The 23,403-nt window shown below is 33.4% G+C and overlaps 4 protein-coding genes across 6 annotated transcripts; 2 read left to right on the forward strand and 2 right to left on the reverse strand.

Moving 5' to 3' along the window:
• Window positions 1-12: 12 nt before the first annotated feature.
• On the forward strand, window positions 13-3,321 carry LOC144851460 (maleylacetoacetate isomerase-like). Its single transcript, XM_078708950.1, has 8 exons — window positions 13-121; window positions 775-826; window positions 935-996; window positions 1,108-1,188; window positions 1,281-1,358; window positions 1,588-1,635; window positions 1,988-2,169; window positions 2,255-3,321. Exons 1-8 carry the CDS (start codon window positions 110-112, stop codon window positions 2,376-2,378), a joined length of 639 nt encoding a protein of 212 aa, XP_078565076.1. The 5' UTR covers window positions 13-109; the 3' UTR covers window positions 2,379-3,321.
• Window positions 3,322-5,270: 1,949 nt separating this feature from the next.
• On the reverse strand, window positions 5,271-6,945 carry LOC144852323 (left-right determination factor 1-like). Its single transcript, XM_078710103.1, has 4 exons — window positions 6,747-6,945; window positions 6,332-6,602; window positions 5,793-6,026; window positions 5,271-5,613 (listed from the first exon to the last, which is right to left on the reverse strand). Exons 1-4 carry the CDS (start codon window positions 6,943-6,945, stop codon window positions 5,271-5,273), a joined length of 1,047 nt encoding a protein of 348 aa, XP_078566229.1.
• Window positions 6,946-8,126: 1,181 nt separating this feature from the next.
• On the reverse strand, window positions 8,127-8,944 carry LOC144852643 (uncharacterized). Its single transcript, XM_078710567.1, has 3 exons — window positions 8,778-8,944; window positions 8,478-8,624; window positions 8,127-8,395 (listed from the first exon to the last, which is right to left on the reverse strand). The coding sequence occupies exons 1-3, from the start codon at window positions 8,920-8,922 to the stop codon at window positions 8,229-8,231; spliced, it is 459 nt and encodes a 152-aa protein (XP_078566693.1). The 5' UTR covers window positions 8,923-8,944; the 3' UTR covers window positions 8,127-8,228.
• A 1,029-nt stretch (window positions 8,945-9,973) lies between these two features.
• Window positions 9,974-22,348, forward strand: LOC144851458 (uncharacterized). 3 transcript variants are annotated; one of them, XM_078708945.1, is made up of 19 exons: window positions 9,974-10,096; window positions 10,590-10,730; window positions 10,971-11,052; window positions 11,215-11,315; window positions 11,749-11,851; window positions 12,570-12,624; window positions 12,927-13,092; window positions 15,049-15,159; window positions 16,690-16,806; window positions 17,244-17,384; window positions 17,709-17,828; window positions 18,666-18,896; window positions 19,115-19,194; window positions 19,570-19,716; window positions 20,117-20,233; window positions 20,689-20,808; window positions 20,922-21,101; window positions 21,692-21,854; window positions 22,206-22,348. In XM_078708945.1, exons 2-19 carry the CDS (start codon window positions 10,610-10,612, stop codon window positions 22,241-22,243), a joined length of 2,193 nt encoding a protein of 730 aa, XP_078565071.1. In that variant the 5' UTR covers window positions 9,974-10,096; window positions 10,590-10,609; the 3' UTR covers window positions 22,244-22,348. The 3 variants fall into 3 exon arrangements, with proteins under 3 accessions (XP_078565071.1, XP_078565072.1, XP_078565073.1); XM_078708946.1 differs by having other exon boundaries at window positions 12,573-12,624; XM_078708947.1 differs by having other exon boundaries at window positions 21,692-21,905; window positions 22,206-22,333.
• The last annotated feature ends 1,055 nt before the right edge of the window (window positions 22,349-23,403 follow it).

The following is a 23,403-nucleotide window of genomic DNA, read 5'->3' on the forward strand; positions in this document are numbered from 1 at the left end:
GTCAACTAGCCGGTTTGTGTTGACCTGGGGGAAAACAACACGTCGTGCTGCTCAGCTTTCTCTGCCTTTGTATTTATTTTTAATTCAATCAACAACAGAATACCTGAAAATGAATTCAAAAGTACGTGGGTTTATGTGATGATGCATTGCATTTTGACACTTAGTTTCAAATAATGGAGAAATTCAGATTGCGTCCATCAATTCTGTTCAAACCTAGAGGCTAGGAGGAGGGCCAGGCAGGCCTACCCTACCACCACCCGGACTGCTGCTAAGCGTCGGTTGCACACAGTCGACCACGTAATATGGTTGCGATGTTGGTGAAAAGTGCAGCCTAGGCTAGTTCCTTCTCATTTTAAATTATAGTTTAAAATGTATTATTTAAGGAATCACAAGTCACAACAAGTCACAAATCAGTTTATTTGATCCAAAAGAAAAAAAAAAATACAAAGCAAAAAATATACAAAAGGACCAGGGAGACTTCCATTAAGGCCAAAAGCCGCATGCATGGAAGCCACCCGAACATTTTAAATAATATATAATTCTCATGTATATAATATAATTAAAAAATTAACAAATCATAACATTAACAAAAATCGTATCAGAACAGTTACAATAAGTAACTGAACTGGATTATCACTTAAATCATTTTCATCAAGACACAAAATGTTTTGTAGAGAGTTACCATCTACACCACCATAGTTTTGCAATATTGAATTATCAAGTGTATTCATCATTAAACTGTAAAAAAAAAAAAATAAATATTTCCTTTTTTAGCCTATTTTATACTCGTACTTTAGAAGCTCGTGTTCATGGAGAGTTCGCCTGGGTAAGTTTATAATGTATCACAATTATATTCAGAATAAAAACTAGGCCTCTCTATATGAAAGTTGAATGCCAAAACATGCAGTAATTCAATTTGATGTTAATTTTGTAGCTCTTGCATTTAAGAAGATTGAGTATGAATACAGGCCAGTTAATTTACTGAAATCTGAACAGGTAAAGTACTTATTGATAGTTATTGATTATAATTGATTACCAGCTAATTTATTTAAATGTAAACAGATACACAAGCAGAATCACTTTCAGATTTCAATTTATTCTTGTTAGCTCTCAGACGAACACAAAGAGCTGAATCCAAGTGGACAGGTTCCAGCTCTGATTATTGATGGCTTAACACTCTCACAATCTGTAAGTTTTATAATTCTGCTGATCATAGATAGAAAAAAAAAGTATTTGAATGAAAATCTTCTAAAATTAGAATGTTTTTTGTTTGTTTAAAGATTGCTATTATAGAATACATTGAAGAGACAAGGCCTGACATTCCTCTACTCCCAAAAGAAGCAGGACAACGAGCTCTGGTGAGTTAAAAAAATATTTTTAAAGAAAAAAAAACCATTTATTGAATTTTAAACACGTATGACAATATATGAATAGGCTGTTGCAAATTAGTAATTGCTGTATACCCTCAAATATATGTGCTGTGTAAATATGCTGTTTCACAATGAAGTAAGTATGCTATTACAAATAATAATACTAATAGTCTACCATCAAAAATATTATGTAAATATTTTTCCTTTTTATGTGTAGGTACGACAGGTAACAGAAACAATTACAACAGGGATTCAGCCTATACAGGTGAGGATAACACTCAGAAAGGGGTTGGTAGAAAAACAGGTTGACAACAGGATGCATAGTGGGAGGTAAAGGGTGGAAGAATGGGTGATAACAGGGTGCATAGTGGGTGAGGGGTAATGATGGAGATGGGATGGAGTAAAAGAATTAAGGAAAAGAAATATTACAACACAGAAAACATTAATACTGTATAGATTCCTTTTGCTTTTTGTCAAAAAAAGATATATATTTTTCTAATGATGAATACACAAACCTTATTTATAGCGTATTCATGATTTACAAAAATAAAATCCGCACATCAATCAAATTGTTTTTAGATTTTGTTTTAAATCAAAATTTATACTTTAAATTTCAGAATCTCTCCATTCTGAAATATGTTGGAAGTGAAAAGAAAATGGAATGGGGACATTATCATATCAATCATGGTTTTGAGGCGCTAGAGAAGCTATTGTCTAGAACGGCTGGAACATACTCCGTTGGTAATACAATCACAATGGCGGACTTCTGTTTAGTTCCACAAGTATACAATGCCAACAGGTTAGTTTTGTTTTGCTGTTTAGGCCTAGTTTGTAAAAAAAGCTAATATTACTGAGGCATATCCATCATTTCCTTTTCATTTCAGGTTTAAAGTTGATATGTCAAAGTTTCCGATAATTTCAAGGATAAATGCTGCCCTCATTGAGTTGCCAGAATTCAAGGCAGCTCATCCGAGCAAACAGCCAGACTGCCCAGAGGACCTACGATAAAGAATTCCCCCAGTTGTCAAACAGCCAGACTTCCCCCAATTGTCAAACAGCCAGACTTCCCCCAGTTGTCAAACAGCCAGACTGCCCAGAGGACCTACGATAGAAGGTTCCCCCCAGTTGTCAATATTCATTTAACACACACAAAAAAAAACAAAAACTGGTGGTACCTGCAAATAGTCAAAAACTACGAAGAAGAAAAATAATTTTTGTATAATGTTAATTGACATAGTTGAAAGGCATATGGAGTTATTAACTAATAAAACGATACTGAAAGTTACGGCAAAAAGACTTGACCGATCTTTTGACATTTTCCAGAGTATAAAGTTAGCTATAAGCTTTTTATAATATTTATTAGCTCTCCATTTTGGTAAGAAAATCATGAAATGGTTTTTACAAAATTTATTTTAGAATTTTTAATTTAAAAAATATTTATTTCCTATTTAGTATTAATAATGGTAAAAACATTACATAGTATAATAGTATTTTTCATGTAGTATTTTAATTTACTTTAAAAAAGTTATAGTATTTGGTTATTAGTATCTGCCATTCTTATGAGAATTGCTGGTTTAGGAAAAAAACATTGGCTGCAAGATTTCTCCAATTTTAGAAGTATTTTTTTTAGTTAAGTTAAACTCTTTTTAATTATTGATACAAGAGGAAACTACGTATTATTTACATATTTCCTTTATTTCAGGACAATTTTTAGAAACACCAATTTTAATTGATTGATTTTATCAAACAACTGGACAATCTTAAAATGTTAAATAAACACACATAAGGTGTAAATAATTGTTTGTATATTTCTTTACCATTAGGTAAAATCGCGATGTTTTTCTAAATTTAAAATAGTTAAAATAAATAAAACAACAGTACTGTACTTACTAATTATTCAATTAGTAGATTTTCATGTCTGAGTTTGCAATAAATAGTCGGCCCTCTCTGATTGCTTTGTTCCTGTAAGTTGATTAAAGACAAATGTATTCTTTGGATTTCTAAGCTGATCGCAAGTTGTTAGGCTTTTCATTGATGCAATTAATGCTTCATCAGACACCATGATTGGTAGCGATTTCTGGGTATTGAACTATGTCCACGGGAATCCAATTTTGATGGGGTGATAGGCCTACCACCATGATTGGTAGCGATTTCTGGGTATTGAACTATGTCCACGGGAATCCAATTTTGATGGGACGATAGGCCTACCACCATGATTGGTAGCGATTTCTTGGTATTGAACTATTTCCACGGGAACCCAATTTTGATGGGGTGATAGCCCTACCACCATGATTGGTAGCGATTTCTGGGTATTGAACTATGTCCACGGGAATCCAATTTTGATGGGACGATAGGCCTACCACCATGATTGGTAGCGATTTCTTGGTATTGAACTATTTCCACGGGAACCCAATTTTGATGGGGTGATAGGCCCACAAGAAGTTACAATGTTTATAAGTCTATCACCATAACTATATTTTCATAGTTGAGTGATAGTTTTTGTACGGATTTCAATATGACAGACAGACAGAAACAAAAGAGGACTAAGTACGTGCGACGAACATAACACTTAATAGTTTCAATATTCGTAAAGTTCATTTTGATTTGTTTAGGGCCTTGTTTGCAATGGTAAGACTAAGAAATGAACATAAAGCTCTACACTATCAAACCTTATATGACAAAAAAATGTGATTAGCCCATATAATGGACAACATGATGACAACATATAACTACCATATTTGGGCACAATGCACTTTTTTTTGTCAAACTAGTTTGATAGTAGACATAACGCAACGGTGTACTAAGAAGGAGATGAACGGCGGAACACGACAGTTATATCCAATCGTATATAAGTCCGTATATTATTTGAATGTCTTTTTAATAAAATAGTGTTTGTTTGCAACAGAGAAGCCAATAGAGGAGAACCAGTACAGGCCATTCGGAACACCACAAAGTAAAGTTCAGTTTTAAGAACTTTTACGGTTTGTGATGCAGACTCAAGTCAAACAGTTACAAATAATACACAGTGCTTACTATTGCACGCCATGTGACCCACAATCGTCCAATCAAATGACTTTGTTCAATATAGACTGTATGAATATAAAGGAGAGCTAAGTACAGACACTTCATGACATGAAAACACCATAGTTTAGTTATAAGAAAATCACGTTGTGTGTAAATGGTCATATAACAGATTCTATATTTTTGTATTACCGTTACTGCTCGTCTGTGTAAATTGGCCTTACCACGGAAGAACTTTCTCCGTGATACTACGACACTCTCGTCTAATCAAACAATTAACAAAAAATACACGAAACTTGTAATTATGTTTTACATAACGGCATTTTATTGTCAGCCATTATCGACATTGTATAACACACACATCACGTACAATATAGTAATTAAGATGTTCTCTATCGTATAACGTTATCAAAGATATAATACTCATGTCTACCATTATTATCTGAACAGAATTTAACTTGCACAGCAAATAATTTGCAACTATATCAACGATTTGGTAACCGGATTATAACATGAAGAGATATTACTATAAAACACATTTAATTTATCAACATAAACATAAAAGATGATACAATACTATTTACAGCATTTACAATATTATTTTTATATTATACTTTTTTTTATTTTGAAGGCGTGGGCAGTGTTAAAATATTAAAATTTTAATTATGGTATTATCGGCTTGATTATAAAGTTTCGTTAACCTAAACGGAACCCCCTAAGTCAGTGGCGGATCCAGGATTTTGAAATATGGGCCTATGGCAAACAGCTGAGCAGAACAAAGCACATATTTTGTATTGTAGTTCACCTCAACCCAACCCCGGATCATATCTACCTGTGCAAGTATACCATATGATTTAGGTAATAAGTATTGCTAATTGGCTATAACCGACATTGACACTCTTGAATGATCATATTGGGAATGCTTTCAACAACTATTTCGGCAGCACCGTCTCTATTCACCATGTACATCATAGGTAACGGTGAAGTCCTCGACGGCTTACAAGAAACAGTTCTAGGCATACGTAACAGATCGAGTAAGTCCCGTCCATTGCGTACGCGATGTGCGGTACACGGTCCGACGCATTCGAACGCGTCGTAACCCTGCGGTTCGATGATCCATCGATCGGACCATTCCGTTCCTCGGAAGTCGATAAACTTCGGCCGTCGGCAGCAAGTATTCGTCTCCGAACCATCTACGCAATCAGAAGGTTGTTGTTCGTTTCTAAAAAAATACAGAGGAAAAAGTAATTATAATGTGTATACACATATAAAAAGGCGCTATTAATAATAATAATATACCGTCATTATTATACAGGATAATTAATAATTTTTGTAAAGTTGCACTAGGCCTACAGTTTTTGCACTAAACAAAACACTCCATATTAAAAATAAATTACTTACTTTGGAGCTCTCTTTATTGTGTAAACGACTAAAATAGGCAATCCCGACGTACTATCAGGCGAGTCTTGTGGACCGAATCGGGTTCTGTCGGCAATTCTTCGGGCATGTTCGGTAGGATTCGTTGGTAAAATCTCGAATTGAAGACCGAAGTTTAGATTCGGGTTATCTATCCAATATTGTACTGTCTTTGTGACGTCAAAGATCTTCCATCCACTTGTATTCAATGGTAAAACACTGTAACATGAAATAATGTTGGTCAGACTCTTCTAATTATTATAAGTAAATGCTTTGAGTTCTACGAATACATACTAAAAACATTCAAGCCCGTATCCAGGATTTTTACAGGGGTTAATTTTCCGTACAAAATGGAAATGTTGATGAGCAACTGAAGAAAAGATAGATTTTTGTCTAGCCTAGCATATTTTGGCTGGCTAGGTAGGCAGGATTGGCTAAAAATTGATGATCTTTAGTGTTTAAAAAGTTCACTCAGCAAAGAGGGGTCTTTCTCGAAGCTAGAATTAATTAATTAATTAACTTACCGAGAGTCAACTGTAACGACATCACTTTCTGTCAAGTTTTCACCGCCGCCACGATTGTCAAGTATCTGTTGGACGTTGATCACCGATTGGTACACGTTATGATGTGCTGACGCGTTTCCTTGCGTTCGATGATGACGCGATTCATTCGGCCGCTCCTTGTAAATTTTAAATTCTGCTAACATCACCTCGCTACCCACGGGAAGACGGTCGGCAAAATCAAAGGTAAATAGCATTCTGTTCGACGATAAATGCTCAACATGACCTACCATTTCTGTGAAATAAAGAGTTGTGATTAATTTCCAATGAAACAGTAATTTTCAGCAATAAAACTAGCTATAAAAAAATAAATTCGGTATTTCTAAGAATCTCTTTTATTTAACAGTAACAATAGTAAAACATAATAATATGTACGTACCCGGATTTTTATGGACAGTTTTTGCAATCATATTTTTCGAGTAGGGAGCAGTTCGTCTTTTTCGGTTCAGTTTCATTCCTTCCGTCTTCTTCAATTGTTCGTATTTCTCTCTCAATTCGACTGGTACCACGATATCCTTAACCGAGAACTTAAACAACTCGTTTTCTGTGACATCCGTTATAGATGGTACTACATACATCGCTTCAATGGTGTACAATGTGATTATCAATAACATTAGTTGTAAATACATCGTGAGCGAGATTAGGTTATTAAAAAACTACTAATTATTCGAATGTAGGTCTTGTATTATTATGAACTCTCTTTTCAGAACCACGAATAAGTCGAACGATAAAACTGCGTATAGGCCTACTTCCAATTGCGATTTACAAATTACAAAACGTGCATGACTAAGTCTTCTATGATGATGACTGAACTGGAATACAACGTCGTAACAACCAGTAAATGCTGCTGATCATAAAACTCACGTTTCAAGTAATCTAAACTTGTTGGGAACGATCGTTCGAATGATGAATTATTTATCCGAATTGTCCTTTTATTACCCCTCCCTGCCAGACTCGTAATAGTGTCTAGCCTCACACGTTGCTCTAATTGATTGTGATAATAAATAGCTTGTTCTTCCCAGTCACTATTGTCCTATTCTACTGCACTAATGCCATTCAATTACCTCGTCTGAGAGGAAACAAAAGATTTTATCTTTTTGTATTAGAGTTGTTCCGGAAAGTGTTTGAAATAAATTATGAACGATGATTTACTTATTAAAATTAAGATTTCGAGGAATATTTATCAAATGAGTGTAGAATGGATAAACAAAGGTCAATTATACAGAAAATATATGACGCAAATATTGATAACAAAGTTATAGCAAGGAAGTCGTTTAAGCTCAATAATTAAGCTAATTAAAAGACTAATCAGTGTGGCTAATTGGCCTTTATCGTTGTATGTTCTACCTTTCCAAAGTGCTCAGTAAAGGTCTGACTACATCATCAAACTAGTTTTACTAAAACAGTTTTAATGTGCCCAAATATGTTGGGGATATGCCCAAATATGGTAGTGATATGGTATTATCATGCCCATATAGTACATGTATTTCCTGATTAATAGGCCTATAATTAGTAAATTCATACGAACCCAAAACAGAATCTTCAGGGCGACAGACAGACCATCGTAGTTCACCATCTGAGTACGGTATTTAATCACAGTTGTGACGTCATTGCAACGTATCCATCAGATGCGGAATGCAGAACAAGCGTTATTTCGTCAAACAACATGTTTATTGACAAAGTATACGTTTGAACATATTTCATTAATATCAAACAAACCAATTAAAACATAATTATGTGCCTGATTAATTACAATGTTGTGTGAAATGTTATCAACGGTTAGGTGGTGTAACAGAACTTGGCATAAAAACTTTAGAAAACAATTCCATTTACAACTTTATAGGCTCGTTCGTGAAGATAGTTACGTTGGGAAAATGTCGTCGTCATCTCCATCGAATAGATTTGACTGCCGAATTCCTGTATCTGCCACAGGCGATGGTTCAATGCTTCGATTTGGTCTTGAGGTTGAGTATGGTTGGACTTTGCTTGACAACCTGGGATCTATGGGTGTACTAGGCACTAGCTGATCTAAAAAACGGTATTAGTAGTTACTATAATAAAAATAATTATATTTTCTGAAAACTTAAAACGCTATACTAAGAAAGTGTACCTGGTGGTGTAGAGGCTATCATTGGTGTTCGTAGTTGACAATCGGTACCTGGCGGGGTAGAGGCTACCATCGGGGTACTTGGCTGGCAATCGGAAGCCCTTGAGACACTTATTGGAGTCTGAGGTACATTTCGATCAAACGGGTTTTCTTAAAAAAAAATTGTTTAAAAAAAATTAATATAAATACAACATAATTTATTGTCTTAATTATTAGTGCCGTATTATAATGGGATAATTTATTTAGTTTTAAATACTATAAATAATTGACTGTGGTATTATTAAAGTAATATCGCATCCATACGGTTCTTGTCTTCTGATGACCAATCTGGTACAGTGGCCGCTGGTGACCACATTCTAGTTGGCATGATTACTGGCGAATATGGAACTGATTGAAAAGGTGAATGACCGGATTGATTCAAGATCGTCTGTCTTCTTAAGTCAGTCATTATTTTCTATAATAAAAAAGGGGACACTACTACTAATGTTATTATCTTTTAAAATAAACAATGTCAGTGCTAAACTTAATAGTAATTACTAAACATATTTAGTAGTCTATTAAGTATTAGTACTAGGCCTACCCTATATAAATATAGTAGTAGATATATACACTACCTAAAGAGGCCTATACTTTGACTAGGCCTATATTTACTAGGTATATTATTAATTAAATTTAAAAGAGTACCCACTGTATTAATGTTTTAACTGTCTAGATAGGCCACTAGGTCCTGAGCCTAGCCAGGCTACAGGCCTAGCACCCCCAACTACTCTCTAGCCTAAGAATAGGCCCCCTAGCCCTTCTATCTAGGCCTAGCTAGGGCCTAATTCTATTTAGCCTAGCTAGGCTACTAATCTAGAGACTATGCCATAATGGGCCTAGGCGGCTAGTAGTAAGTGAGACTAGGCTAGGCCTAGGGCTAGGCCTAGAGAGTAGTAGGCCTTTTAGGCTAATGTTTAGTAGTAGTTTAGATTTTTTTGGTAGACCCATAGCCTAGCCTAGATCTTTGTTTATCTATAATTTAAAATGTTATTCCTTCTGGTAAACTCTTTTTCAGTAAAAGTGATTTTTTACCAACTGAAATGGAATACTCTAGGCCTAGGCCTAGCCCTAATAGTAATATGCCTAGAAAAAAATAAACGTGGGTTTGCATGCGCAGATGATATGCTCAGAAAAGTTTTGGTATGATTTTACCGATGGTGGCGCTATTTAAAAGCAGACGATTGGACTTTTCTTTCAGATTGTTCCAATAAAGTTTTTGAGGTAGTTCCAGAACAAAGTATATTGATTAGTAGAGAGAAATCTAATTGTTATAGAATAATTGTTAATTTATATATCAATTACATTAAAAAAATGTTTTGTAAATCCGATGTTTGCAGATAATATAAAGCTTTTCTCAAAGATGAACACCTCTATAGATGATACGTACCCCCTACATATATAAATAGAATCGTCTAAAAGAAAGCAAATTGAGCCACCATCTCTGAATGCTGTGTGTGTACACACGATCAGCTTTATTTTCCAAAAGTTAATTAAATATGAGATATGCCTAGGTCTAGATATCAGAGATACTGATTGATAACTGCAAAAATAAATGTATTCTCCCGGACCCTAGCATAGTTATAGTAAGTAAGGACAATAAGATCGGAATAATTAGCCATCTGAATAGTCAGAGAGCAGCCAGGCTGGCTGGCCGGGTTGCAGTCCAGACTCACTCAGCAGTCATTAATAGGTAGTTCTATAGGACCAACTAGCTAGTGGCAGCAGTACAGTAGCAGGCCTAGCTAGCCTACTAGTACTGGGCCTAGCTAGGCTACTGAGGCTAGGACTAGTATTTTTGTATTCATTTTATTTCTAAATGTATTTTTGTATAGGATAAGCTAGTTTTAGTAGGCACCTACTATCTATTAAATATTGTTTTATTAAGGTTTAGGCTACAGAAAACAGTTAGCCTTCCCTTGCTTGGCCTGACTCACTTTTTAATACTTTAAATTATATGAAGGTATCTCCATGCTATTAGCCTATATTTTGTTTTAGGCCTATCTGTTGATTGCCTTTTTATTTAACATTCTAAGATTCAAACACTAAATAGATCATGTCATTTTTGTTTTTGTACAGCTTAGAAATTAAGTGACAAAATGACTTCAAAAAGTGAAATAAACTTGTTTGTTAAAACCTATTCTCGAAAAGCAGTTAGAATTTGGAAAGATGAGAAGTTTGTACCAACAGGACTAAAAACAACAAACCCAGTACAACAAGGTGAACTAGTACTAAAAATTCATAGTGTAAACTGTAGGCCTATTGTTTAGAATATGACACGGTAGCCTACTATCTATAGTAACAAAATGTTTCCTTTAAAGAAATATTCTTTCTAAAGAAAATGAATAAAGAACAAAAACACAAAATTATGAATGTAATAATCTACTTGCTTAACCTAACTTCTTCTACTGTAGTTCTCCAAGGGATGCACCATAAATTATATATTTAATATTTTAACAGTTAAACGACCTCGCTTTCTGCGGAGTAGGATGCGCCCTGAAGCTTGGTCTGATGATGACCGGTTTATCTCCCTCTCTCAAAGGTATTACATATCAATGCATTATTTAATCATATTTCATTAACAGTATGTAGAAGGTTGAGCTCTCTATGCGAGAAGAATATTAATGAACATGATGTACTTGAATCAACATACCAATGTTAATTGATTTTTGAAGCCACTAAATATATCTGATTTGTTATTTAGAAAATCAAAGCATGCTCGTCCATTAAAGAATATTAGTAATGATGAACCAACACTTAAAGTAGCAGGCAAGAGAATAGGATCACCTTTCCACAAGAAAAAAGGTATAAATAAATATCAATGTAATTGACAGAATGAACTCTAAAGGCCAATTTACACAGACTAGTGTTAACGGTAATAAAAATATAGAATCTATGTTATTCCTTATTACCATTTACACACTGTGGGTGGTTTCCGCTCAGATTCTACGTGAGACAAGCTACGCTGTTTTTTCCGCTTATTGTTACCGCTTGTCTTGGTCTTTAATCTACATAGGTCCATGTGTTTAAAAATGGTGGCACTGCAGCTTGGAAATTAAAATGCTTGCTTGCCAATGCTAAGTTCTTAGGTTCAAATCCTAAGTGCTACACTGTACCAGGATTTTGTCAAAACAGTGCAATCACAATGAACATTGAAAATTCTTTTTCTAGAAAGGAATAATTGGCTTATTTAGAGTATATTATGATTATTAATATCTAACAAAATTATCATTTACAGGTGCAATGTCAGTCAGTAGAGGTCACTTGGAGCTGATAGAAGAATCAGAACCAGAGTGCCAAGATCTGATATACAATAAAGATCCACATGCTGCCCATTTGAGGTAGGTTTAAGCTGAAGTAGAGAGATTTTAATTAAGAGATTAATTTAGGGAGTAACTAATGAATTAACTTCCTGGTTTTTACCAGTTAATTTTAGCTACTGTACCTCTTAGGTGTGAGGAACTGTAGTGAGTCCAGTGACTTCCACACGTGAATTAATCAAGCCTAAATGTGCATAAGAAAAAGAAAAGTATTTGAATTGAATGTGGTATATAGGATTAAAAACATACAGTATTCACACATATTCACAAGATTAAAAAAAAACTTTTTACCAACACATTTATTCACTGAGCAGAATAGATATAAATAATTTAAAAAAAAACCATGATTTGTGTATAATAAAATGTTTATTTATAACTTAATTTATTTAAATTTAAAGGTAGGAGTCAATATTTTATGCAACACAGATGATAAATGGCATTTTCTATTCAAGCAGGGGTTTAAGTAGTAATGTGTGTGGGTTGGCTTAAAGCTTGTGGCAGAGTGTTACACAGCATAACAGTATTAGTCCTAGTTAATCATGCATATAAATTGCCTATGCTTGTAGGCAGTTTAGGGTTTTAGGCATTGACACGCTTCAAATTTAAATGAAGTGTTTCGATGATACAAGCTTGAGGGTGTTATTTGTTTGTCATTCTCATCGTCAGACATGTTTTATAATGTATGAGTTTACATAGTAATGTTTATTGTAGCTGTTGATGTATTCTGTATTTGTTACAGTAGTATCCAGTGTCCTGAAGCTGTACAGTTCCCTCAGCTCACAAACACTCCAGCTGTAAGTACAAACTAAAACTCTGTCTACACTATTAAACTAGTTTGACAAAAAAGTGTGTATATGTGCTTAAATATGGTAGTGATATGCCCAAATATGGTAGTGATATGGTATTATCATGTCCATATATGGGCACATCACATTTTTTTGCCACATGAAGTTTGATAGTATAGACAGAGCTTAACCTTTACAAATTTAGGATTTTTTGATGATTATTATTTTGAGGTGTATGTAATTCAGAACAATAATAATGGTATCATCTATTCTCATTTTAAGTAATACTCATTGTTTTGTAAATATCATAGGTGAGTGAATGCTCAATCGTTAATTTATTGGACAATAATACTTCTGGCCAGTCTTCCGACGTAAGTAGTCTAACGGACAGTATGGAAACGATTGCAGATGACCTTACGACAACTGACCTAGATACCTCATCAACACAAACCTGCCTTGAGGACAGTGATGACTCAGGTAAAATACTATACATCTGTAATGTTCATATTTTTAATGTATACATTGTTGTATTAATAGATAGAGTATAATATATATATACATATATACTGGACAGGAATTAGTGTTAATATTAAGTTAGTTTATATATTAGTGATAGTTTTCAATTTGATTACCATCAATGTAAGTAATGGATTAACCTAGATATATGAACAATACTATCTACATTATCTGAATACCAATCCGGTTCATCCAAGAATTATAATGCTTAACATGTAATGTATTTAAGTTATGTATACTCAATATTTTTAATCTACATGTAATAAAAATAAACAGGTTTCTGTATGCTTAATAAATCACTAGAATTCACACTGGCTTAAATTCTTAACACATAAATTGTTATATTAATTCTATTTTACATAAATCACAATGACATATTTGAGTCAAATGACTGAATATCAGTAAATATGCATATTCTATTCCTTATATTTAGAGTGGCGTATTTTAATTATTATATGATCGAAAATGACATATTTGAGTCAAATAAACTGAAAAATAGTAACATTAAAGATGTATGAAATGAATGAAAAATTAAGATTAATGAAATCACACTTTGAATAGGTTATGTTGTAGTTTTAAGTTAAGTTTAAAAAAAATGAAAAAATAATGTTTTCTCATAATTATATAAAATGGTCAAATTCAACCAAAACCCATTTTCTGGCAGCCAATTTGACCGTCTATTTTTTTCTTTAAGTTACAGTTTTTTGAGGTAAATAATTTTTTTGTTTTTACTTTTTCAGGGGAACAATACATCTTTAAAACAATTAATATTAGTGCTTGAATGCTAACTAGATAGTTTATTGTGCGTGTTTAGTGTTTAATCTATGCAAACTAGAATAGTTGTATATTTTCATATACACCCTTATTAGAGATGTGTTTATATCATTCCTAGCTAGGATGTAACCATTAGTTGTTTCTGATATGCTAAAAAGCATTCTCAGATTGTGTTACATCAGAGTTATCTGTTAATGGATATATAATTTGAAGAAGATACCATATATCATATCCCAATTAACAAGTCAGATAACTACTATATCTACAGTACAATAGCATCAAAGACAAAAAAGGTAAACAAAATATGTATTATAAAACACAAATACTTTGTTTTTGCTTTGTTTAGAAGAATGTTTGTTTCAAGTTTATTTAAGAAATCCAGAGACTTCTTTAGAAATAAATATCTCATTTAAAAAATGTATTATATTTAAAATATAAACATTATATTTTAGACAAATTAAGATAAAATATGTTTTAAAAAAGTTAAATGCAAACAACTTAATATTAGTACATTCCTAGTACACATTGCATTGATTACTTACTTATAAAATAGAAAATGTACAAGAATTGAATGTTTGTGTTATCGTGTTATTTATTGACAATGACATTTATATATGTCACATTTAAATTTTGCCTTTATAATCACATGATGAATTTGTTTTTACAAAATTTATTGACTGTTTTTTTAACAGTTTTTAAATATTATTGTTTTATAAGAAAACATACAGTAGTTAAGAATCATGATGAATTTATTTTTACAACATTTATTGACTCTTTGACAACACTTTTTAAATATTATTGTTTTATACAAATTAAAAAATATAGAAGAATCACGATGAATGTGTTTTTACAACATTTATTGACCTTATCAGTTTGAATATATTGTTTAATACAAATAGAAAATGGTTATGACATGTATTTAAAAAAGAAATTGGTGTATTTTTTAAATGATTATTTGCAGTAATAACAGTGAGTGATGTCCGGTAAATGTTGATTCTGGTGCAACAATTTTAAATAGTGTAGTTTCATCTTGAAATATTTGATTGTTGAGCCGACATATTTTATAAGTGTGATGGCCGTAAAGATTACGCAACGTTGGTTAGTATTGAATCTATAATACTTAGTTTGTTGACTTCTCTTTAGATGAAGATACGACACTTTGCTGTACCGACTCAACCATGACGTACAAAACAGAGTGTGACGAAAAAGAAGAAACATTTCTCGATATGGAAACTCTCAGACACGATTTACCAGGTAGTGATAATGATTTCTATAAAATTTAGATAAAGATTTTCATATATACAGTGTTATTTCTTTCCATATCAGTTAGTAGGTTTGTGTCAAGTTGAAATACATGTAATGTTTTTATATATTATTTTGTATAATGTATGCGCGTGCATACAATTTAGAGACTAGTGCTGTTCCGCCGTACCACGCCGAGAATGTTAAAGAGTCGCTGTCTAATCGCGTTCGCAGGGGTCTAATGGTTAGGACACCTGCATATCAAGCAGAAGGTTCCGGGTTCGAATCTCGGTTGAAGCGACTTTTTCTCATTCTCACAGATTTCCTCATCTTTATCGTTTCAAATTAATTAATACATTTTCAGTATATCACCGGGCGCTTTAGAATTAATGTTCTTTGCCTGTTGTGTTTATATATATATATATATATTTATATTTTATATTATATATTTTATATTTTATCTTTTTATTTATAGTACATTTCTAAACTTCTATTCAAACACGTTTATCTCTGATAGAAAGTGACTTCTAATATTTATGCAGCAACACGTGTTAAAGGTCTTAGGCAGAACGTTTTTATGAGTTGTTCTGCAGCAAGATATCTTATTTAGGACATTGAATAAATTGTGATATAATTCTACAATTACACACAGTTTGCTATTCAGTGTAAATGTGTACTTTATAAATCTTATATTTCTGTTGCAGTGCATGTGACTTGTCAATGATTTAAACTTAATTGAAAACCATTAAGAAAATACTCAGAATGGAATTAGCTTTAGGCTAATTGCATACAATTTTAGTTGAACTCTTAACACTTGTTTTTAAAAAGAGATAAAATATTCTACTAAAATTCTTTTATAATTGAGTATTAATTAATATGTCTGAACCTTGAAAAGCTAGTTAATTAGTATAATTCAGAGAAATATTCCTAATATGGGGACTATAATTTGTTTACTCAGCAAGTCAGTGAAATAGAAAGCAAATTAGGCTAAAATTATGTCAATTTGATATTAAAAATATGTTGTCCACAAAACATGAAAAATAAAGATTAATGAAATTAACAAAATTATTGATTTCACTTATAAATAATGCTAAATAAACAGTTAAATTTAACCAAAAGTCCATCCAGACAACGTGATTGACAATTTTCTTCTTTAAATTAATTTAAAATATATTTATTCTTTTTCGGTCCAATTTTTGATCAAAGTGAATAACTATTCAGATGGCCTAGTATAGGGTTAATTGGATTAAACATCAATAATTGAATGTTGAAGTTGGATAGCCGAGTGGTTAGGACACTTGACTGTCATACAGAGAGACCCGGGTTCAATTCCCGACAACTCCGAGTCCACTCAGCTGTAAATGAGTACCTGGTTGAAAATACTAGGGAGGATAAGGCGGCGTGGAAAGGAACTGGCCACCCTACCACATAATGCTGAGGCTTAGTACAATGAGCTCCTAACAGCTCATTCCCCTATGTTCAGAATGAACACGGGACTCTAACCTAAATTGAATGTTATAAAATGTTTGCAACTTTAATTAGATTATGCAGCAGACATAGCCAGACCATTGGAACCTGTACAGTTCAGCTTCCTCCACAAGATGTCACCTGTATCATTCACAGCTAAAAAGGCCAAAGGACTTCTACCAGTTATCAAAGGTACTGTATAATACCTTTCACATCATTTGTTTTTTAACAATTTTTTAAACAAATTTATGTATAAAAATTAAGTTTTAAAAGTTGAGCTTGAATAGGAAAATGGCAACCACAATCTAAAAGTCTGTTTACACTATCAGACTAGAGCTCTGTCAAAAGTCTGTCTACACTAAAGCTGTGTACACTATCAAACTTTATGTGACAAACAATGTGATGTGCCCATATATATAGACATGATGATGTCATATCACTACCATATTTAGGCACATCACATTTGTTTGTCAAAGCTTAGGGTTAAAAGCATATCTCAAAATTGTATAGATGTTGACAAAAAAGTAGACTTTTATATTTCACCCCTGCACAAATAACTTGAATTAAGTGCCATGGAAATAAACAACAATATTTAGAACATTGATTTAATATCTTGTTGTCATCGTTAGTGTCCAAAGTGATACCAAAGAAGAGACCATCAGTTGGTAGATTCACAGGAATGAATCAAGCTAACTCAACGCTTCAGAAGAAGACAACGGCACTTGCTATCCATGACTACCAATCTGTTGGTGATCTATCAGATATTCCAGGTACCCAAGCATATACATATATTTTAAATCCTTTATTGTAATAGTCAAATTAATTAATTAAGTTCCTTTTTCTTACAATTACAATTTCTTTGACTATTAAAAAAATATGTATTGTAAAAATAAACTCTGAAATAAATCATGTTTAAAGACATAGTGAATAAAACCTGTAGGCAGGATTTTCTTTATAGAGGGACTTAGACATTTTAACCTGTCAAGAGCTAGGCCTATTTACCATCACTTTTGCTGCTAAACTCTAGTTTTGAAAGAGGGGTTCATTCCCATGTTACGGGCAAGTGAATTAAACTTTATTTTTATTTACTTTAGTTGACAAAAATCTAGAGGGACACTGGAATGCATGTGGCGACAAAAACCTCCACTCAACACCAATTGAGAATTCTGAAATAAGTAAAGTTAGAACTCAACCTGATCTTTCCAGCATAACAGGTATTAAAATAAAAATAAAATGACTTGCTTAATGTTTTGGTAAAATAAGCTCACCTAAAATGTTGGAGTAATAACAATGTTCATTACATTGTTGGTTGGTTCATTGTTTTGTATAATGATGAAATTTTTATCTATTCTAAATTGTGTGTGATTGTTAAAAATTCTATAGTGTATAGTGTTTTGGATGGGGTGCGTGTTAAGTAATTTTTAGAGAAATTCAAAATACGTATCGTTCAACTGGAGGAGTTCTGATATCGTTTAATATAATATAATATGTTGATTTGAGAAAGTAATCACTTTTGGGACATTGCTCCTGCTGATATCACGTAAAGCCGATGTAAATTGAGAATTGAAGACATGAATATCCGATTTCTTAGACAGATAGATCTACAAGCTTTTAGCATCCTGATTAATAGCTTCCAATTTATGTACAGTACGCATGCTTAAGCTAAATTCAGAAAGCAGTATTGATTTTTATTGCTGTAGAATTTACAAAACTAACGGGTGTGTAAAGTTAGTACAACACAGCAGGTCAATTTGGAAAGAAATGAGTTTGTGGATTGAATCGATAATAGTAATAGTTAATAGTATATTATGTTAGTAGTTAATGAGGTTGACATTCTCAATATGAGGACTCTCTGTAACTGGAGATTCTCCCACAAACAGACTTTGCTTGAGATCAAAGGTCTAAAATTCTTTTTTTTAACCAACAAAACACATATAAATGAGTATTAAGATTTATGAAAAAGGCCAGCTGAACAAGAATGTCAGGTATTGGGAGAATTGACTGTAAACGGCAATTAATTAAGGTTTAATTTTTGAAAAATTAACTTTTAGGAGGTATAGAACATTTATATAATCTGCAAGAAGTAGTTTCATCTATGGATACTGCATCAATCAAGGGTGCCGACACACGAGGGGGAGTAGATACTCAAGGTTGTACTGACAATCAAGGAGGAGTAGACACTCGACAAGGGGGTCACACTCAGCATACGAAACGGCCACGATCAGTATTCAGTTTCACAACCAGTGACGAAAGTTCTGATGCCTCATACCATCAACTTTCAGGTAAACTTAATCACTGCACATTATACCACAAGCCAACTATTTATTGTCTACATATGTATACATAAAGACAATTGCATAGCTTATACAATGAAAAAAACCCTATTGAGTAAATCCAAAGTAAAATTTGAACCTAAATAATATAGGATATAGACAAATAAAAGACACGCTCTTGTATCTACATGTAATTATCTTGTTTCTTTTGATCGTTCTTGCTATAGAGAAACCTGTTTTGCAAATTCATGGTAAGAGACTATTATCAGCAGCTAAAAGCCCTGGCATTTATAAACAGGACACTAACGTAAGTATCTAGATATAAGACGCCCAAACGTGTCTTGAAACAACTTCAAGACACATAAGGGCGTGTGGCGCAGTGTGTTGGACTATTGATCGTGAGATCTTGTTGAATCGCTTGTATTCTTAGGCAAGGCAGTTTACTTACGTTTGCCTCTCTCCACCCATGTGTACAAATGGGTACCTGGTATGGTCAAGACACAACTTTGCATTGATTAGTACTAGCTGCATTATGGGAGTATGTTTCAATACGTGTTCGATCCAAAAAATGACTGGGGTGATTCACAATGTTACGCATTTTATAAATCCATGATATTTATTAACTTCTACAACCTGATACAGTGACAACAGCATAATGAAATGATTTTGTTTGAATTGACAGTCAAGGAGCAGTAGTATTAAGAGTTCAAAACATGTGTCATTTTCACTCTGTGATAATAAAAAAAGAGAATATGAACCAGAGTTAAGTATTCAAGCAGCTCAGCTTCATCTGCCATCTATATCACCATCAAGTAGTATTCTGAAGAAGGTAGGTGTAAAAATGAATAATAAAAAAGTAATAATAAAAAAGTAATAATAATGATAAAGAGTGATGGTGCTTGACATGAGTTTATGAAGGACGTGTGACACCCCCCTCCCCTCTAGATAAGTGTCTGTGTTTGTAATACACCGGGGGAACCCCTACACCTCTTGAAAGATGTAATATAGTAGGTTCTTTAAAATGCACATGAGCCAGATGTGTACACCACTGGTTTATGGTCCTTATACAAGAAGACTTGTTCTACCACCAGAACCATGGAGAATCCTTGCCGATGTTATGGCTATCTATTACTATTATCTTAATCGCTTGGCCACTCACTTGCTCGATTATAACTATAATAATGAGTATTTAAGATAATAATATGATATATTCATTTTTCCAACATCAGAGGAGTACCAGTATGGTAGACAAAGCAATAGTGAATGATTGCGCTAACATGAAGACGAGTACACCAATCAGAAGAAAGCGGCACAGAAGTCATCGATCAAGCATGTTGAAATACTCTGTGAGATTTATTTCGATCGATCTTAAATATTAGAAACCTTTCAGAATTGATTACTGTATATCTGTATTTTATTTCAGAGAAAAAAATAAATATCCATATTTAATAATTATGAAACATATTTTACTACACATGTTTAGATTAGGTGTGTTGCCTTGTGGCCCACATGCACCCTGTATGAAATGTACTTGCAGCCTACTGGGCTGAATTTCGCACAGGTGTGGACGACACACACAACAACCGTCTTCTCCCCTTCTCCACAACGATACAGTAGGGGCTACATGGAGCAGTTCTGTTAAAATTTATACTGCCTAACTAGATGTTTAGTTCATACCAAATTACTATTTTGCTACTCCGAGACGACTGCAATTAACAAACTCATAGAATAATAAATAAAGACGCATTCAACATAAGTTCTGGCTTAAATAGTTTAACTATTTCTATATTTCTCTTTTAAGTTTGATGTTTCCGCTGTTGAGTTACCAGCTTGTGATGAAAGGGAGCTAATTTTACAAGACAACTATGAATCAGAAGTCATGGAAAAGGAAATAACTCCAACTAAAACTACAGCCAAAGAGGTAAATAATCAATTATACCCAGAAATCTATAAGTTGATAACTATTTATGCAAACTTAACATATTTATTGCATTTTAATAGAGTTTATATACAGAAAAATAATTTATATTTTAGGTTACACCACAGATACAGAAGTTATCAGGTGGTATTCCATTTGAAAATGATCTACAGACATTAATGATCAAAGGAGAGACAACTCCATTAATGAGAGTGAAGAGAGCATTGAGTAATGCAGTGGTACCAACTCTACCAAAGAACAAAAAAAGCAGAAAAACACTAAATGATTTGAACGAGGTAAGATTGCATCTATCCAAAGTTCAAAGAATGTCAAACATTATGCGACAAACAAATGTGCCTATATATGGACATGATGATGTCATCACTACCATATTTGGGCACATCACACTTTGTTTGATGGTGTAGACAGAGGTTTAGTTCTAATGATAATTTCAAGATGATTGAACTATACTTTGTTTCAAGATAGTAAACAAAGACAAAAGTACATAAATAAAACGTAAAAATAGTCGTGACAATGAACAACACAAATCTTTTGTATAAACAAGGCACTGAGCTCGCGTTGCCAAGATAGGAACTCATAACAATTCTTTGATCTTATGTCTGGCTGTGACAAATACCAACAGTACTGTACTATATACAGATTCTCCCCAGCGCTCGGTGAGTGTAACTGATCATGTCACAGCCACAGATAAATCCTTTGATCTCCAGAGGTCAGCCTTGGTATAAATTACCAGCTCCTCCTGTATAAACAAAATGATCAATTTTTCCCTATGATTTAACACACGGAACTAAACATCTTCATGTTTCATCGAAACATCATGTGATGTCAATTTCTAAGCCTTATCTTGCTTCCCATTTAATTACAGGATCATCCCACGGTGGCAGTGACCAGCAATCGCAAACTCTTCAAGGCTCAAACTGTTGTTCCACAGTGTTGCATAGAGAAATTCAACGAGTACTCATATTTACCAGCGGGTAAATTCGTACAGTACAAGTCATCTATCAAGTTTGATCAGAACATTCCGGAGGGTAAATGACCTCCGTTTAAGTGACACAGTAGGAGCTACATTTTACGTACAGGTACAGAACCAAAAGCTGTACCGAAAACATGGAATAAATCCAGATTGACCTCAAAATTGAACCCAAGCATTTATCGTACAGTCTTTTAAAGAGATTTAGAACAAAAAATGATTATGTCATGATTATTTTATACCGAAAAATCAGAGTACATAGAATGTAGGTCCTGCTGTATTTTTCTTTGGCTGTTAATGTTTACCTTTTTGTATCCCAACTTAAATCCAGCCACTGTTACTAAACAGCTTTCCCATCATTTGCCTTTAGAAATACAGTATACACAAGTTTGTTACTTTTGTTTTTCAGATATCCTAACTATACTTCCAGCAACTGTGAATGGGTGAATGATGACAGCAAGTGACAAATAATTATCTTTGGTGCAATAAATGTTTCACTATTAAAAACACTAAAAAAATTGAATTGTTTTTTTAAATCAATCATATGAAATGTAACTGTTTTTTTTGGGTGGGGGGGTGGGGGGAGTGACATGCTACTCTCTAAATGGCCTAACAACTCAAATACATTGGCTTGAGTTAGACAAACTTATGTACAGTATTTAAATTATTACTTAAAATTTAGTATTTAAAGAAAAACGTATTTATTGAGTTAAATGTACAGAAATAAATTCCGATATTTGTATTTATTTAATTTAACTAAGAAATATTTATTTAAAGAAGTTATATATAAAATATGCAATATTAAAAACAAGCAATTGTTATTCCAAGTTGATACTAAAGTAAAAATATTGTTTTGCCACATTTTGTTGAATAAATGTTGCCAATGCTACATATATAGTACTGCATTTGTGTATTTCTTTGTTACTGGGACAGATTGCTATAAAACAGTCTTAACTGATGGCCTTAACTCCCCAATTAAAGCCGGCTTTATCAGATAGACGGTCTTACTAAAGCCACCCCTGTTAGACCATTGCTATAAAACAGTCTTAGCTAAGACCACGTAAAGTAACACATTACGCGTGGAATACCAAATAAGGTAATGTTCGTCACGCTTGTTCAAATCGCAATCATAACAGTACGTACATTTCTATGCGAGAAAATCTATTCTAAGCCTGTATCAGCATAAAATCACCGTTATTATTTGATGTAACACTTAAAATTCGTTCAATCGTTTGTCTTTCACGATAAATAATACGTAAAAGCAACAAAAAGAGACTGTTTTAAGACTCCTTGAGTAGGCTTTAATTTTAAAGACCGCGGTATAGCAATGGTCTATAATAAAGACTACTTGCTATGTCACGAATTATAGCCGGCTAAGCGCTCAGACCGTTTATAGACCGCTTATAGCAATCCGCCCCTACAGTACAGTTTTGTTCCTCCCACTGATGCCAGTCGCATCCAAGAGGTAGTCTTCTCTAGCATCCAAATATATGCTGGGTCCGACTGTTGAAGGGCTTCCTTGACTGGGTTAGCTTCTTAGCTTGACTAGGATCGCACTGAAGGTGATTGCTTAATTTGATCCATGGGTCACGATAGTATGGTTTTCG

Source organism: Antedon bifida, chromosome 9, assembly GCF_963402885.1.
Source record: "Antedon bifida chromosome 9, ecAntBifi1.1, whole genome shotgun sequence".
Taxonomy (NCBI): Eukaryota; Metazoa; Echinodermata; class Crinoidea; order Comatulida; family Antedonidae; genus Antedon; species Antedon bifida.